The sequence below is a fragment of the Apteryx rowi genome, unplaced genomic scaffold (genome assembly GCF_003343035.1).
Source record: "Apteryx rowi isolate R43461 unplaced genomic scaffold, aptRow1 scaffold_92, whole genome shotgun sequence".
NCBI lineage: Eukaryota > Metazoa > Chordata > Aves > Apterygiformes > Apterygidae > Apteryx > Apteryx rowi.
The window spans coordinates 10,787-25,406 of NW_020451227.1; the positions used below are offsets into that span (position 1 = coordinate 10,787).

Below are 14,620 nucleotides of genomic sequence, written 5' to 3' on the forward strand. Positions count from 1 at the left end.
ATGTCTTTTATCTTCCAGATTAAAGAGCAGAAAGTTGTAGTTGATGAGCTTTCTAATTTAAAGAAGAACCGGGTGAGTACTTACAAATTTGCTTTTGGCTATTTCATTTTAGCATCAGAGAAATAAGCATAGAGGCAAGAGGAGAAACAGAAAATTAGACCAGCAAATAAATTGTACAAGTCTATTTTTTTCAATACAGGCTAAAAACTGCCTGGCATAGACATGGTCTGCTGTTCTCAAAATAATTTGCTCTCCAGATGATTTTATCACGTACGCTTCTGCAATGTAACACAGTACAGTGCTTTTTTTTCCTCTTAAAATCTGCCATCTTTTTTCTCACCGTTTCCCCTTGCTTTGAATTTGTTTCCATATCTTCATTAAGTATACAGTTACACAAAGTCTATTATATGTTTATAATAGAATTTTGCATGTAATCCATTTTTTTATACATTGTGCAAAGAATTAACTCTTTCTGACATTTCATATATCACGTGTGTTTTTTAGCATGATGACTTTTAATATTAAGGAGCTGGTGGGTACTTGTCATTTAGAACAGAGTGAAAGACAATTTTTTCTTCAAGATTTTATGGTGCTTGCCTTTGTTTTATCTGGGGGGGGGGTTGTTAATATGTTTGAATTGGCCACAAGAATTCATAAAATATTTGTACATTTGATGTGTATATGTTTTTAAATAGAATGTGCTCCTTCATATATGATGAAAAGGAAAGTGCAGAAAAGAAATGCAATCATGAAAAGCTTTTGATAGTACATTAGAATGCTGCTGTAGGCAGGCCAGAGCGCTCTGTTCTGGGACAAAAGTAAAGGGTATCTCAATGGATCAATGTCAGCTTCTGCTGCAGTATGGTTGCCTGAGTTTGTTGTTTTGACTTAGTGCAGTTTTGTTTTTGTTTTACAGAAAGTTTATAGGCAGCAACCCAATAGCAACATATTCTTCCTTGTAGACCGAACAGAAACATTATCTCAGTGCAAAAGTAAGTTCTCAGTGTGAAAGTTAATCTAATAGTTAACTATTTTAAAATTGCTTTTGTAGTTCAGGATTTCAGAAGAATATTAAAATGAAAACAGGCAACTGTTCATTAAATACAAAGTAGACTTCAGACACATGCTTGTTTTTCTGAATTGGATAAACATGAAAGTAATTCCACTTGATCTATGGATGTCATAAAGCAGCAAGTGCTGAAGATACAGGAAGAGGGAGAATGTATGCCCTGTAGAGGGTTCACTATCTTTGGTGCCCTTTAGGAAGCTGTATAGCACTTGATTCCTTGTAAAGAAAAGTAGACTGTCTAAAAACTATGTGGGATGGGTAAGAAAATAATAAGCAGCTAACCTGGAAGCTAAGCTAGAAATCTTTAGATGTTTGAAAGAATGGATTTATGGGGTTGTGAAAATAGGAGAACAGAGTATAAATGAAAAGAGCTGATGATTGAACAAAGATCAGAAAAATAAAGTTGAGGTGTATAAATTTAGACGTATAAACTTATTTTACTTTCTGAAATGAACAATTGCTAGTTTCTTTTTTTCTTTTGATTAGAGCTATTTTTGCAGTTTGTAGTGTTGACATTTTAATTGATAGTGGGTTTTTTTTAATTATTACAAATGTATATTGTACTGATTATATAGGCAATAGCTGGCCATTCCCTGAGTCCTTGTATTTGTACAGTGGTTTTCTTGGGGGGGGGGGGAACTATAATCTTTGTGTAATTCAAGAGGAATTGGCTACAGCAAACTATTTTTTGTTATATCAATATTATAACACTTTTGTTTCTTATCATTTCTTGTATATCTCTTTATTGAACAAGTGACTGGAGTTGTTTGTTCCTTAGATATCCTCTCAAACTTACCTAGTTCATGAAACTGATTATTTATTTTCTCTATTTTGTTACACAGATACGTTAGATGAATTGAAGAAGGCACATCAGGAGATAGAAAATTCAGAAAAGACCAAAATCAAGAAATAGTCCCTTTGAATTCAAATTAGCAATGTGTGGTATTTGTTGTGTTGTTACCTTGTCTAACCAGCATACTATTCATGATTTCTTTAACGAAGATGTGCTCTCCTGTCTTAGACGAAGAGGACCAGACAGTAGTCAACAGTTGATAAAAACTGTGTCTGATCTCTCTTATGAGTGTCTGTTTTCTGGTCATGTACTTCACTTGAGGGGAYTGATGACTCCTCAGCCTCTGGAAGATGCCAATAACAATGTTTTCCTTTGGAATGGAGAAATTTTCGATGGAGTTCATGTTGGATCTCTAGAGAACGACACTGAAATTATGTTTCGTCGTCTTACCTTATGCAGTAGTGAAGCTGACATTTTGTCACTCTTTTCATCACTTCGGGGTCCATGGTCTTTTATTTATTATCAAGGATCTAGAGACTGTTTATGGTTTGGTAGGGATTATTTTGGTCGTCGTAGCTTGCTTTGGCAGTTCAGTAATGAGGTTGACAGGGCTGTCTGTCTCACATCTGTAAGTGTTTATTCTGAATCTGGTAACCAATGGCAAGAAGTCCCAGCATCTGGAATTTTCAAAATTGATCTCAAAGCTTGTGCAACAACTAAATCTTTGTCTTTAACATTGTTTCCATGGAAATACAGCTGCACAGAGAAAACAGTAGAAGAAATATTCATTAATGCTTTGGATCAAGTTTCAAAAGATTTGCCAAACTACATGCCTCTCATGACAAATGAATCAAAACTGTGTCTCACAGCACCAGTTAATCCCTTAAATAAAACAATTTCTGAAGCTTTAGGTGAATGTCAATGTACTAATGTTAGCAACATTAACCATGCAGTTTCTATAGAAACCCTTCAAGCATTTCTTGGAGTAGAACACAAGAAGAAATTAGTCCATCAATTTATTGATGTTTTAAGTGAAGCAGTGAAGAAACGGGTTTTAAGTCTGTTTAGAGGTGAAGATCAGAGAAGGAGAGACATTCCAAGCATGTCTACCAGTAAAGCACATGTTGCAGTGCTCTTCTCTGGAGGTATTGATTCTATGGTTATTGCAGCCCTTGCTGATCAACATGTTCCTACAGAAGAACCAATTGATCTTCTCAATGTAGCTTTCATGATTAAAGAACAAAGTAAGCAAAAATGTGCCTCTAAAAAACATATTGGCCAGGAAATACAGCTTGATTTGCTTTCTTGTCAAGAAAGCTGTAAAGATCTTGATGCTAAAACTGACGATCACTTGGTTTGCTTTGATGTTCCTGACAGAATCACTGGTAGAGCAGGACTGAAAGAATTAAAAGCTCTTAACCCTTTAAGAACCTGGAACTTTGTGGAAATTAATGTTACGCTAGAGGAATTGAAAAGAATGAGACAACAGCGCATTAGTCACTTAATCTATCCGTTGGATACAGTCCTGGATGACAGCATTGGCTGTGCAGTTTGGTTTGCTTCCAGAGGGGAGGGTTTTATTAGTAACCAAGGAGAACTGAAACCATATAAAAGTTCTGCAAAGGTACAAATCTTTTGGTTTTTGCCTTATGCTTGACTTATACAAAAACAGTTCTGTTTTGTTTCAGGAATCAGTTAAGTGTATTTAACATTCATAAGACTTCTGAAATCCACTGGAAGAATGCAGAATAGTTTTGTTCTGATAATCTTTGTGTAAGTCTGAGGTTAAAAATTGTATTTGGTTCATTTGTTATGCAACTTGCATGGCTTTTCAAGAAGTTTGAATAGGCAACAATATGACTAGAAAAAAATAACAACCAACACCTATCATTTTCAGTGTTATAACTCTAGTAGTAATAACTGCTATTCAGTCCAAACTGAGTAGGTTAATAAATTTAGTGACATAAATTCTAATGAGTTATTAAGCAATATTGTTTTGTGCCAGCATCTCCAGGCTTGCAAGTTATTGGCTTATTATTTAGGCATGTTATTTATGTGACAAAGTTAGCCATTACTAATGACAGACTATTTCTTGGAAACTTTTGTAATTACAATCTGAGTGAATGATTGTTCAAACTATAACAAGGAGCTTTTCCTTTTTGTTTTTATATATTTAGTTTTAAGTAAATAAGTCTTTTTTTTAATAACTAGATGTTTTCCTCAGGAATTCAGTTCTTTCTTCTCACTTCCCCCACCCCTTCACAATCTCCTAACGGTTCATGCAGGGAAAAATAAACTTTTTAAGTTCAGGAGTTCGCAGTCCATTGCTGCCCTTGCTTTTTGAGGTTCTTTTTATTTTTCTGCTAGTTACTAGGGTTTAAAAAAAAAAAAAAGCTGTTGGAGTGAAGCAGTAGCTTGCTTAAATAACATCACTGTAGAACAGAGTTGATTTAGTTGACTGATCTACTTAAAGCTGTATATCTCAGGTTTGGGGGAGAAAGAAAAAGTTTAGTTCATGTTCAGAATACATTGAAATGGGTCACGAGTTAGTAAACCGTGAAGAGACAGTGTCATTCTCCCCTCAATTACATGCTACTGTGCACAGGTAATTTTGTTTCATAGATAAGTTGACCACTAGCAGGTGTTAGAATAGTAGTATGCACTTGACTGGTTATATTAAGAATTCTAATTTTATAGTGAATTGCTGTTGAAGGCATGATGATGGTTCGGGTGTATTAGTTTTTTTTCTCTTTATGAGATTTTATATATCTGTCATTGACTAGACGGAACAATTTGGCGTGTTTTTACTTTGTATAAGATGGTTGTTAATTACCCAGTAGCCAATAAATTAATAATGATCTCTTTGTACGTTCAGATAATTATCTGAAAACATGACATGCAGCATAATCTATGATGATGATTTTCGATAAAGGCTGGCATATAAATGCTTATTAAATGCTTAATAGATAAATTAGGTAAATGTAAATAAATGCTTAATAGATCCTGATTATTGTAATAACAAATATTGTATAGCAACGCTGTTCTTCAAAGATACTGGTATATTTGTGACAGACATAACACTATTTCAGTGTTTTTCCTTGCATGGGTAGAAATGATTGTACTTTTAGATCTGATCATGAACCTATTAAATCAAGCTTTCCAGCGACTGGGAACTGTTTCAGGCTCTCTAAATGTGTAAGTCACATCACATTGTGCTAGTTCATATAGAGAAAACATGTACATTAAAGTTATTCTCCTTACGAAGTTGTAGTTAACTATTTTAAATCTGCTAAATATTACTTGACTGTGTGGATATTAATCTTTTTTCTTTTATTCTGTTTCCTTAGGTCGTACTTACAGGAATTGGGGCAGATGAGCAGCTTGCTGGGTATTCTCGACATCATGTTTGCTTCAAAAAATAYGGCTTAGAGGGTCTAAATAAAGAAATTGGAATGGAGTTGGATCGCATTTCTTCTAGAAATCTTGGTAGAGATGACAGGATTATTGGCGATCATGGAAAAGAAGCCAGGTAGTATTGTCTTAATTTGAAGCAAAACTTTTAAATTCTGATTTTAACACTGCAGGAGAAAGTGTAATTGCAACTTGTATGCACTTTTTTGTCTCTAAATTCCAATTTAGTTGTGTTAGTATGTACTGTTAAAAAAGAAAGTCATCTATAGTACTGTAAAAGAGTTCTTTAAGAAAATATAACAACTTGAACATTGTATTTCTATCTGGAAATTTTAAGACGCAGCAACTGTTGGATGTTGGAATAAGCAAAATCAAGTTGTTTTTATCATTTTAAGTTCAACTGTCTTTTACACAACTTTGAAAAGTTCATTGTGTGGTGACTTGGGGGGTGATTTTGGAAAAAGACAACTACCTAACCTAGCCTTTACAGCGGCTGTGGTACAACAGCATAGAAGCCACATATTCCTGCTGAAGCAACAACAGCATGGTCATTATCCACTGGATTTCCTGGCTATTGAGTCAGAATAGTTAAAGAACCAATTTAACCTTGTTTACCTCCTCCACACTAGCACCTACTTGCAAAAAATTCCTTATAGCTGTTGTCCAGTAGCAGGGACCGCTCAGATGCGTGAAGGTCTTTTCATGAGATCCTTGTGCCACAAAGTGTTTTTCCAAATCTATTCTTAATCATACATTTTCAGTTTAGCAATGGCAGACAGGCAGTGCTGTTAATCCTTTTTGTGATTAGATACAAATATCTGTAATTCTTTTACTCCAGAAGGTTGTCAGAATTTTTTGTGTAAATATTTTTGTTCAAAGTTATGATGTAGCTTTGTATACTATTCTTAACGTTTCTCAGGATAACTTTTAAATGTTATTTTAAAAATTATCTTGCTCTTGCATACTATTTTCTGATTTTCTGGGTTTGTTGTTGTTTTGGGTTTGGGTTGTTTTTTTTTTTTAATATAGAACAAGCATCAGAAATGCTAGTTTTTATTCTTTTCTTGAGTGCAATTTTGAAAATTTCCAGGGCTCTGAGTTTAAAGGTGATATGGTGTGTCATCCTCCAAGATAGCGTATCTGTCTTGGAGACTTGGTGCAGTACTGCAGCACTAACATTTAAAGTACATCTTTAATTAGGAACGGACATGGGCTTTGAAGTCTTTGCATGAGATAGGGGAGAAAGACCAAGATAGTTTGTATCAAGTTTGTAAAGGGTCTTTCCCCATGTGTATCTCTTCTTTAGGTTTCCTTTTCTTGATGAAGATGTTGTTTCGTTCCTCAATTCTCTGCCTATCTCAGAAAAAGCAGACCTGACTTTACCTCGAGGAATTGGTGAGAAATTGATTCTGCGCCTTGCAGCTGTGGAGTTTGGCCTTACAGCCTCGGCCATTTTGCCAAAGAGGGCTGTACAGTTTGGATGTCGCATTGCAAAACTGGAGAGCAACAGTGAAAAAGCCTCCGATACATGCAGCAGACTGAAGTTACTTTCAGTAGCTGAAGTATAAAGCTACGTCTTGAGAAACTGCCTGTATCCTGTATGCAAATTCAGTAAAACCTTGTGGTTGTTTTAGAATATTTGGTCTATTTTTTTTTTCTTTACACACTAGTGTATTATTATGGTCCTGCAGCTGGGAGGGCTGGAGGTTTGGGAAGCGGGAGGGAATGTGGCAGGTGGGGGAGCCTGGGGAGGGCAGCGTTGCCAGGGTGCTGCCGGGGCATTGCTGTTGCCGTGGACTGGGCTGGGGGTGAGGGTCGGAGCYGCTGTCGCGGGGCCTGCGGGCCTGCCGCCTCCCAGGGCCTCCCACAGGCCTTGCGCTCAGGTCTGGCTACCTGAGAAGCAGCCACTCCAGGTGCTGGCGCTGGGCCGGGGGGGAGCCCCAGCCACAGGGAAGCTCCCCCTGGGCCCTCCCTTCCCCCCCCCCCCCCCGGGCTCCATGGACTCACTGCTGCTCCTTTAGCTTTAGCTCTTCTTATTTTAAATTGCAAGGCATCCTTTGTGTAATGCAAGGAAGATCTCTTTGAAAAGATCAAGCAAAACAAAAAGTGGGGGGGGGGTTGTTTGTTTTTTTTTAAACAAACAACAACAGCAAAAGTCAGACTGTGTCTGGGTGAGTACCTGAATGCAGTTGTGGAGGCAAAATAGAAACACAGAGGGATTCCTCTGAAGAGAAGCTTCAGTTAGTTTATTTTTCTAAGTGTAAATGGAAGGAAAACAATGGTAATGTTAGCAGAAAAACTGGATACTTGCTCTCCAGTGTTTTTTTTGTAAGGTGGGAGCTTGGTAGTCAACATGCTTCCTTACAGTTCTAGTTTCTTAGAAAGTTTGTCCAATTATATAGAAAAAGGAATGCTCATGCCAGACAAAATTAATTCATTTTCATACAAAGCATATTATAGCTATTCCTATGAAGTATCACTAAGGGTGTAAGAGGATTTCCAAAATAACTCACTCAGACTGTAAAGAAATATTTATTAAAAAAATTAATTTTGCAGTGCTTCAGAGCACTGGTAGAATTATTTATTTATTTATTTATTTATTTTTTACTGGTGCTCTGAGGAAAACTGATGTCCCAGTACATTATCCTGTGACACCTGCTTGCAAGATTTCTTGCATCATTCTCTAAAGCAGCTGGAGTTTGGACCAAAGAGGACTATTAGTCTGATGAAATATGACCCTTTTTGTGTTACTTTTAATCTAAGAATAACGTAAGAGTATTACAGAAAAGTTATGTGTAGCCTAGAACACTAAAAAGATGTGGTGTACTATTATGGCAGGCAGGCCAATAGTTTCTTTTCTGCTGATTTTTAGGAAAGCATTAGAAATAGTTTTGAAAGACTTCTAAATAGGTTTAGGCATTAGCTTTAAAAAGAAACCATATAATTTGGTGTTGGCAAACTTCTCAGTTTATCCAGTTATTCATAGGAAAGGAATTTATTAAAGCTATGGACTTTCTTGACCAAATAGTTGTTTCTAGAGAAAATAACATTTTAAAATACTTAACATACTGAAATCACTTACATTCATTGACGTTTTAGAGCAACTTGTATGTTAGTAGCTTTTAATCTTGTCCTTAAGAAATGTATTATCTTCTTGTACATACTAATATAGTACTGGGTTAAGTAATAGTTCTCTTATTTTTGTTAGCCTTTCTTAAGTATCTTATTTTGGAAACGGAAGAAGAATATTCTTGGAGAATGCTCAGGCCTGTCAAAAAAGCGTTCCCGAGAGCTGAACAAGTTGATGAGGCAACCCATTTGTCAAACTTAGCGGTGCAGAAAAATGCCAGTGCCTTCTTCAAGAAGTATGACCAAACTGAGTTGCAGGAATTACTTACAACCATGTCGTCTASTTGGCTGGCTTCAAAAGATGACATACACTGTCCGATAGAGCTTCCTACTGGACTGGTGAGCCAGCTAAGAAACATTAGTTCCTGGACTGCAATTTTGCTAGCACCAGTTGTTTCAGATATACCCTTGGACTGTAAAGAAGTCCATCAGATTTTGAGAGAATTGGCTGTTGGAATTTATTGTTTAAACTAGATACCTTCGATCAGTTGAGATGCTAATTATGATCAAAGCACTTCTTGTCAGCTTCCTCCAGCTTATGTTGATACCAGAATTGGACAAATTTTAATCAGTGTTGATTACATGCTAAAAGCACTGTGGCATGGGGCATACATACCCAAAGAGAAATGTGTCAGGTTTTCTAAGTTGTGGCGCTCTGAAATGGACATTGATGCAGATGGGAGACCCCAAACAGATGGAAATATTTTTTCAGAGTTTTGCTCAGGAGGTGAGTACAAAAATATCTTCCTTTGATATTTTCTGCTATTGCACTCCTAATAAGTCTAATGCTGCATATGAATATAAGTCTAATATATACATGGCATTTCTAAAAACTGGGATCATTACTTGAAAAAATATAAATTGTTGGACCTCAGGTCAAATTATAAGCTGATACCAAAAATGGTCATTTGCCAAAATTCCAAAAGAGTTTAGCTTCCACTGCARTACTTAAATGAGTGGTCAGATTTTCAAAAGTACTCAGAATGCCCTCTCTGAGAATAACAAGAGCTTCAGGCTTATGAATTTTTCTCAAAATACATCTCTAAAGACATTGGTATTTATTTTTTCTAATATCATTTTACATAGCTTTATTTATATTACTTGCCATGTCTGTATAACTAAGATTTAAAATCAGTTACCTTGTCATATGATAAATAAGGTGTAAGAGACAAAATATCTTTTAACCTTTACCAATATATAACTAATAATTTCCACTGTATTAGAATACTGTCATTTTATAGGTACACCAGCAAAGTGCTTCTGACAAATATATTTTTAAAACTGAAGAACAGCATTTGCATTTAAGTGGTACAAATATGTTTTTATGGCAGGCAACAAGTGTTTTTAAATGTTTCATTTGACCTTGTAGATTTTTGTATTTCTATGTTTTGCAGGTCTAATTGATATTTCTACTGAACATGATTTTGAGGGAATCTATGATGAGCATATGAATGAAGATCCAACTTACAATCCAAACAGTACAAAAGAAAAAAGTTTCTTCATGCAATATGCTGATAATATAGTACTTAAATTGACATTTGGTAGTACACAGGTTGAGCAACATGAAAAATTTTTTTAGGTTTGATGCAGTATATAGACTCACCAATGTTATAAGAACAGAGGACTATTTAGATACAGGAACGTATCAGAGATTGCAGCAGAGGTTAGCTCTTCACCAAAAGCTTCTGATGAAACAGTTAGAAAAAAACATCGCAATCCACAGGAATATAGAATACCTCAAGTTAATGAGATTTTTGATTCCGTTTTTACTGGGGTTTAAAAAGAAGATGGAAATCCCAAATTTAAGTAAACTTCTTCAGCCATATTCAAGTAAGAGAACTGTAATTTTACTGATTTTTTAAATTCAAATTCTACATTTTTATTTAAAAATACAAAGAAAACTATTTGAATATGTAGGATGCAATTTGTATTCTAAATGTAGTAACTCCAAATACCTGAAATTAAATTGTGATACATTATATAAAAGTGAGAGTCACCCCAGGTGTAATTCCATTGAAAGCAGCCATGCTGTACTAGTGATAAATTCGTCCTGATATAGTTATTCCAAAATAATATTAATATTCTATTTCCACTAAAATAAATTATAGTCTAATATTTTCAATATTAAAATAAGTTTATTTAGTGTTTTAAACTATTGTCATAATACTACTTCTCTTTAAAAAAAAAAAATTTTTATAGATCATGAGCTTAAAACTGAAAGAGAATTGCCACCATTTTCTCTTGGACAACATTTTAAATGTCAGCATTTTCAATATGCACRGAATGAGTATTTTCATGCCCATGGAGGAATTGAATTTGATGTTGGTACTCCGATACAGGATATTTCAGAAGAGATCAAGGTTTTAGTTTGCTCTCTTTCATGTAATGTATGTGTGCATGTCTTTACAGCTAATAAGGTATGAGAAAATATTGTAGTTCAGATGCAGTTTACTTGTCCTTGAAGAGGGGAGAATGATAATGGTGTGTACCCCTTTCTCCAAAGCAAACATACMAATACTTCTCTGTCTGTCTTGCTGTGGCTCTGGATCAAGTTATGTAGTCTGAGGATACTTTCATTCCTGTCTTCACACTCTATTGGGAACTGAATCAGTATTTTGTCCTGGAATTGCATGTTGTAGAATAGGCAATACAGTGCTTATTCCAGTAGGGTGAAATTTTAACTATGGCTTTTGCTTTTTCTATGCAGCGTAGGATTTTGCCTTTAAAACCTCTACAGCGCCAGATATTGCCAGGTGTTAGATAGCTGCTGTTCTTAAAATGCTTGTCCTAAGTTAATAGGTTTCTCTAGATTATGTTAAATTGTAAGTTCAGCTTGATTATCCAAGCRGTTTTTATAGACCAGGCTACTACAGAGTTCAGTACTCATTTCTCAAATAAGTATGCTGTTAGAATATTTGCTGGTAATACTGAGCTGTACCTATTTGCCTAAGATACCTTCATCAGAAGGACAGCGTTGCCCTAAAAGATACATAGCCTTTAGGTATCACACTTCTTGTTTTAATATATAATATGTGGCATTTCTGGATGGCATAATGCCAGTTTGAGGAATCACCAAAACAGATTCACTATTCCCAGAGGAATGCTTCTCATTAGATATGGATTTAATTTGCTCTGTCATGTGAAAACAATCTGTATGAAGATGCAAAGCACTTTTAAACATGAAGAAAAATCAGAATTGTACACCAGCTTGCACATTTGATGAGCGTTGGTATGACTGGTGAGGCTGTAATTCTAACAATCGTTTTATTAATGTAAAGATTTCCGTATAGTCAATTTAACAACTGTTTTCTCATAGGCTGCCTATGAAAAAATACAACATAGTGTATCAAGCCATATGGCTCAGGTGTTTGACGTGGATATGCCATGTAGAGAACATTATCCTATTCCAATCATGGAATTTGATGGTGAGAGGTAAGGAATATATGCAGTAATATAGATAATATAATATAGTCTTTAAAATAATATAGGTCCTTTTTGTTTTCAGATTGGTTTTTACTTAACTGAAATTACTGAGTATACTATGAAAGTTTGACAGGAATAAAGATTTTTATAGCTTAATAGAGAAAATGTAATTTGATCCAAGTTTCATTTTAACAGCTTAACTCTATCAAATGCTACTTAAACTATTGTATATGCATCTAATTGGGTTGCTGGCTAAATTTTGTGCAACCACTGGTTTTGTATAATGTAGTTGCTATTCTGGAAATAATGAAAACCTAAAGTTCTGTAGAAACAAATGAAAAAAAATCATTAATTTTTTTCATTTAGATATATTAAAATACATTTAAAATATAAGATTCCTTAATTGTCTTTTTCAATGACTTAAATCCAAACATTTGAAGGTATTCTTACAAAAGCACTATAAAACTAATGTTTAAGTTTGAAAATAAGCAGAGGCTGTGGTTGTGTTTTGTCCTCTCTTATTTTCAAATTTCACAATGCTCAAATGTCCTATAGGAGGCCATGGTTATATCATTTCATGTAAAGAAAAGTGGTAGTCTTGATGAAGGTGTATTAAATTCCAAGTACTTTCATTTGTGCTAACTAATCTAAAACTATTACTCAAACATATTTCATAAATAGAGAATTTCAAGATGAAAATATTTTTAGGTTTAAAATCTTACCAATTGTTTGACTATTACAGTTACTGAAAATACTTTAAAAAACAAGTTGACTCCTGAGGTAATATAAACTAGTTACATCCTACTGGTTTCAGTAATACCCTGAAGATTAGCTAGGTGGAGGACAAGGCATATATATTTAATGCATACATTGTAACAGTGTAAGGCTGCAAGGGGCCTCTAGATGTCGTGTGGTTTATGACCTTGTTCTGAGTGAAGATGAAGTATTTGTAGACCATTCCTAACAGATATTTTACTTCATAACATTCAGTGGTTGAAGATTCTGTTTCAATAGGCAATGTGCTCCTATATTGCCCGTACTTAAAGTGGAAAGCTTTTCATTACATTTATTTAAGCCTTCTTTTCTGCAAATTTAGCTGAAAACTTTAATTCTTCCTGCAATGAAGAGCAACTAACACTGTTCTCTAACATATTACAGACTGGGAGTCCACTAGTATACCACCTTCATTCCTTTTTTCAGCTTCTTACTGCAGTAATAAAAAAATCCCCCATATTTCTTGTCTCTTATGGATGTAGTCTGTTATCACAGTTCACCAATAAGCCATCAATAACTAGTCATTAAGCACAGATTTCCAATCAGCTGTGTGTGCAGTCTGCTTTACTGTGATTTACTGAGAGCATATTTCCTCAGTTTGCTAATGATAAGTCRTGTGGGATGTTGTAAAAAGTTTTACCAAAATCAGCGTATGTCATGCATGTTCCTGTCTTTATCTATGTAAATTGCTATCCTGAGAAAAGAATATAAACCAAAAATGTTATGGAGAGTTTTTGAATATATTTTCTTTCTAACTTGGGGGTTTTGTTTTTTAATTACAGCTACTATGTGATCTGTATTGAATTTGAAGGGTTTTATCAGCAGCTATATAAGACACCACAGTGGGCAGCCATAAATGAAAGAATAAACACTCTTAAGCCTGAAGGAGTTGCCTTTACTGATTCACAGACTCTTGAGCAATTCAAAAAAAGATTTGGTTACAAGGAAGCTATTAAATGCAAGGTACTTAATTAATGAAAATATTTTTCTCTTAAAGTGCGTCTGCATTCAAGAAATATAAATACAAGCATTATGATAGAATATATTTATGCAGTCTACAGTGAACTGTTTGTTTCCATGCCTGTGGAGTCCACCCGATATCAATAAATGGAATTATACTCTCTAGGCTTATGTATCATCACTGCTATTAAYGTCTCTGCAGCCTTTATTCTAGCCTCATTAACATCTTCAAACCCTATTGTTTTCACATTTCTCATTCAGTTGCACATGAACAATGTTCCATTGTCTTCAACATTATGATATAAAGCTGATGAAGGGTAAAAAATTGATTGCAGATTTATACTTTAGCAGATCACACTACATGGATGATGTGAGCCACAGTAGAAGCCATTCACTTGGCTAGTGTACATCTGTTGTGGTTACTTCATTTCTGATATAAGTAAACTATAATAAAGTGATGTTTAGTCTCCGTAGCACATAGGTACAATGTGTAAACCTCAGGGACAAATCTGTAGAGATAGCATGGCAACATTTTTGCACAATCATTCTCAGAGACTGATCTTTAGCTGGTATAAATTTGATAGATTCATAAAGCCCTATTGTTATACAAATTTATACCAATTGAAAACTTTACCATCTAGGAAGATCTAAAATTAAAGAACTGAAGTTAATGCATTCTTGTTATCTTTTCCAAAGTGTAAATTATAATAAATTTCTTCTGAGATATTAATACTGTTTTATTTTCCATAAATTTTAGAGCTTGCCATATGGTATGAAATCAGCTGCCAAGAGAGGACTAGCTGCTATCTTCCTTAGGTTTTGTCATAAAGCATCTACCTCCAGTTTCAGTGTTATTGATGAATCTGGTTTCACCCTTCTTCACCATGCTTCCATGTACAACCGTGTTCCAATTATATATCAGCTGATTAAATCCCATGTGGATATCAATCAGAGATGCATTGTTCACATTAACCTTGGTAAGATATGATGTGCGTTGGGAGAGCAATGATTTTTAGGATCCTATTCTTTTTCACTCCTATTAGAAGAGGAGTTTTGTAAAA

At 34.9% G+C, this 14,620-nt stretch overlaps 3 protein-coding genes across 4 annotated transcripts in view; all 3 read left to right on the top strand.

Moving 5' to 3' along the window:
* On the top strand, positions 1–2,362 carry ASDURF (ASNSD1 upstream reading frame). The gene is made up of 3 exons (XM_026091721.1): positions 1–72; positions 917–992; positions 1,912–2,362. Exons 1-3 carry the CDS (start codon positions 1–3, stop codon positions 1,980–1,982), a joined length of 219 nt encoding a protein of 72 aa, XP_025947506.1. The 3' UTR covers positions 1,983–2,362.
* On the top strand, positions 1,942–13,724 carry ASNSD1 (asparagine synthetase domain containing 1). Of its 2 annotated transcripts, XR_003257853.1 has the most exons (9): positions 1,942–3,486; positions 5,210–5,391; positions 6,580–6,871; positions 8,482–8,741; positions 8,928–9,129; positions 9,797–10,232; positions 10,602–10,762; positions 11,719–11,834; positions 13,382–13,724. XR_003257853.1 is itself a non-coding variant. In XM_026091699.1 (3 exons), exons 1-3 carry the CDS (start codon positions 2,005–2,007, stop codon positions 6,839–6,841), a joined length of 1,926 nt encoding a protein of 641 aa, XP_025947484.1. In that variant the 5' UTR covers positions 1,942–2,004; the 3' UTR covers positions 6,842–6,911. The 2 variants fall into 2 exon arrangements, 1 of the variants encoding a protein (XP_025947484.1); XM_026091699.1 differs by lacking the exons at positions 8,482–8,741; positions 8,928–9,129; positions 9,797–10,232; ... (1 more) ...; positions 11,719–11,834; positions 13,382–13,724 and having other exon boundaries at positions 6,580–6,911.
* Positions 8,516–14,620, top strand: part of ANKAR (ankyrin and armadillo repeat containing) — a 26,468-nt gene continuing 20,363 nt past the window's right edge. The window contains 7 exon segments of the mRNA XM_026091744.1: positions 8,516–9,129; positions 9,797–9,969; positions 9,971–10,232; positions 10,602–10,762; positions 11,719–11,834; positions 13,382–13,562; positions 14,317–14,536. Of these exon segments, the coding sequence (XP_025947529.1) occupies positions 8,532–9,129; positions 9,797–9,969; positions 9,971–10,232; positions 10,602–10,762; positions 11,719–11,834; positions 13,382–13,562; positions 14,317–14,536 (1,711 nt within the window). The 5' untranslated portion in view covers positions 8,516–8,531.

What these genes read in the sequence shown, in the direction of transcription:
- ASDURF (XM_026091721.1), top strand. Translation starts at nt 1, where the DNA reads ATGTCTTTTATCTTCCAGATTAAAGAGCAGAAAGTTGTAGTTGATGAG. An exon ending in CTAATTTAAAGAAGAACCGG is followed by an intron (nt 73 to 916) that starts GTGAGTACTTAC and finishes TTTGTTTTACAG; the next exon opens with AAAGTTTATAGGCAGCAACC. An exon ending in AACATTATCTCAGTGCAAAA is followed by an intron (nt 993 to 1,911) that starts GTAAGTTCTCAG and finishes TTTGTTACACAG; the next exon opens with ATACGTTAGATGAATTGAAG.